Source organism: Aphanomyces astaci (genome assembly GCF_000520075.1).
Source record: "Aphanomyces astaci strain APO3 unplaced genomic scaffold supercont1.275, whole genome shotgun sequence".
Lineage (NCBI taxonomy): Eukaryota > Oomycota > Saprolegniomycetes > Saprolegniales > Verrucalvaceae > Aphanomyces > Aphanomyces astaci.
Genome location: NW_009798538.1, coordinates 10,395 through 13,157, shown reverse-complemented (window position 1 = coordinate 13,157; position 2,763 = coordinate 10,395). Strand labels below are relative to the sequence as shown.

Here is a 2,763-nt window from a genome sequence, read left to right as displayed (position 1 = left end):
GCAGTCTCCCTGTGAATCGTCCAATTATCTGTGATGCTTAGTGCGCACTACTTTGTAGTATGGCCAAATCCTACTATCGATTTTGTATGGCAGAGTATCCTGATTTAAATGTTACTAGCACTGCACTAGATTAAAGTATACTAGTACTTACGTAACATATACTTACGAGCACATATACTACAGTATGTACTGACTGTGGATACTAGTCATTTTGAATGTTACTTCATTTGATTAATGTAAATACACAACAACATCGACATCAACAACAAAAACTTGATCGCCCGAAATCTTCACCCCAACGCAGAGGAGACTGCGAACATAGCATTGTACGTACAGTAGATTGTACTAGTATATGCTAATCAAGTGAAGTACGTAGTCCACGGACGCACAGAATGGAGTAATTTTCAGTTAACCTCGCATTCAAAGGAAGGACTGGTACATCCGATGAGAGCATGATGCCAGTACTTTTTCGAGTACTACTAGGAGTAGTAGAAGGAATTTCTTTGATTAGAGTAAGCATACAGTTAATGATTACGATACGTATACTACGTTGTACTACAGTACAGTACTTTGTAGTAGAGAACAGTACCTGGCACTGTAAAGGACGATATTTGACACTGTACTTACTACAGTACAGTACAAGGTACTACTACAGTAATAATAGTAATACAGTATTAGTACTACTATTAACAGTTAATAGTACCGTACAACTACTACGTAGTTCTACTACTTAGTACCACTGCTTAGTAGGTATTAATAGTACATCAAAGAAGTACTATGATGATTGATTTTCACTGCGTTTCCGCATAATTATATCAAGCCATATCTGATTTATAGGAGTATTGTCCATACTAGTGTACAAAGGTATATATATATACATTCAGTGGCCCATTCGGTGATAGCGTAAACAATCAATGATTTCCAGAACGTCTTGCCCAATAGGATGACAAAATTGATATGATTGGATAAAACTACTTACCGAAGCAATGAAACCCTTGGTTAGTTGATATTATTCGGGGAATTTTGTTATAGAATTTCAACCTTATTCAGAGGTACTTTCAACGTATGATACTTATTTGCTTTTATAAATAGATATTTGTATCGTTTGCTCGAAGCATTTCCAATACTTCAATAAAATCTATATATCGGTATATCAATGATCACTGTTTGGAGTGGTCGTCTTTACAATTTTATTACTTCAATTCCAATCATTTTAATTCCCTTCTATCTAAATCTACTAAAGAGCTTTGACTAAACATTTTAATTCCCTTCTGTCTAAATCTAACTAAAGAGCTTGGACTAAAGAAAACTACGTATCATTCAACATATGTCGTAATAATATTTAAGATATTTCCAGTTGATTATACAGTGCATAATACTGTATACGAACAGTTCTGTATACATTGTGTATGTTAATCAAGTGAAGTAAAATTAAAAATACGTCTTAATAATCCTTTAAAATATGTGCAATTGAATGCTACCAAGTATATGTACAGTGCATTGGATATGCTATTCAGGTGAAGTAACGTCCGAAATACGTAATAATAATCCTTCAAGATATGTGCAGCTGAATATGCAGTAAGGGGAAGTTCCAAGTAGTTTTCAGAAATAGCATGAGTCAATCAAAATCGATATACCTATTTTTTTTCACGATTTAGGAAAAGTCGTCAAGGATCTCTTTTTCTACATAGTATAGATACAGTACTGTGCATTGTACTATTTTAGTTGATTTGTCAGATCGGAAAAGAATGTGACAGTCCAACTGCCAGAATGTCCAAACCCCACGACTTTAAATAACCGAAAGCAATTTATTTTAACAGTGTATAGTGTTTGAAAGATATTTTCTCTAGTCTACACATTGAAATGGAGCCGATCACACCAAGCATATTGACAGGACATTGTTTCTTGAAGGCCTATAGCTTTGACAGGTCATTCTAACACAATGGCCCGTTTAATGTCTTGTCCTGTCAAAAATCTATTCCTACTAGCCAAGTCCATTCATTTTACAAAGTCCAATGCATCGAACACAAGCACCCGGATAGTGTATCCGGAATATCGGACCAACTCCTATTCCTCCAACTACCGCCAGTCGAGGGTCTCGCACCACAGTCATCTCTGCCAGTGCATCATTTGCTGGGTGTGTGTCAAAAGGGCCGCGGATAGTAGACATGGGACCGCTTCGGCTTAGCCCATTGTTGTGCTGTCCCGGATACCGGCGCCACCTGTATGTATTTGGTCACTTGGTTCCCACGGCGCTCGACGGTACGAATGCAAAACAAACTTTCAATACCATTGACCTGTCTTTGCTTTAGAAAGCGACTATGGCTTTGACGTCTGGCCGTCCACAAGGCTTGCGTCCAAGTCGGACAAGGCGAGTTCCTCTTGTTAATCGGCCAATGGCAAGATTTCGACGTTGACAACATCCATTTGTAGGAGCGATTCAAGAACACTGGCCGCTGCAGTGACGTCGTCGTGGTTGGAGCTGTCCAATGTTTCGTCGTCTTGGAAGTCGATGCCGTTGCGGTGGTGGACGCCTTGGGTCTCTTGGTTGGCATTCTGGATGACGTGGCATTTTTCAAACCCGCTGATGATGGTTCGTCTAGCGATGCTGTCCCACGCGTCGTTGACCCATTCGACAAGCTCGAAGCGATCCGGCGCACGTAGCTTGAAGGGTTCGTCCGACATTTTCGAGCCGTCGATTTCGGCTCTCAAGTGGTCGACCCATTTACGTCGAAGACATGCCTCCAGGGGCTTCATCCATGC

At 39.7% G+C, this 2,763-nt stretch overlaps 1 protein-coding gene across 1 annotated transcript; it reads right to left on the bottom strand.

Annotated features, from left to right (window-relative positions):
• Positions 1-2,385: 2,385 nt before the first annotated feature.
• On the bottom strand, positions 2,386-2,757 carry H257_18940 (hypothetical protein; the record flags this gene model as incomplete). Its single annotated transcript, XM_009848087.1, has 1 exon — positions 2,386-2,757. The coding sequence occupies one exon, from the start codon at positions 2,755-2,757 to the stop codon at positions 2,386-2,388; it is 372 nt and encodes a 123-aa protein (XP_009846389.1).
• Positions 2,758-2,763: the final 6 nt, after the last annotated feature.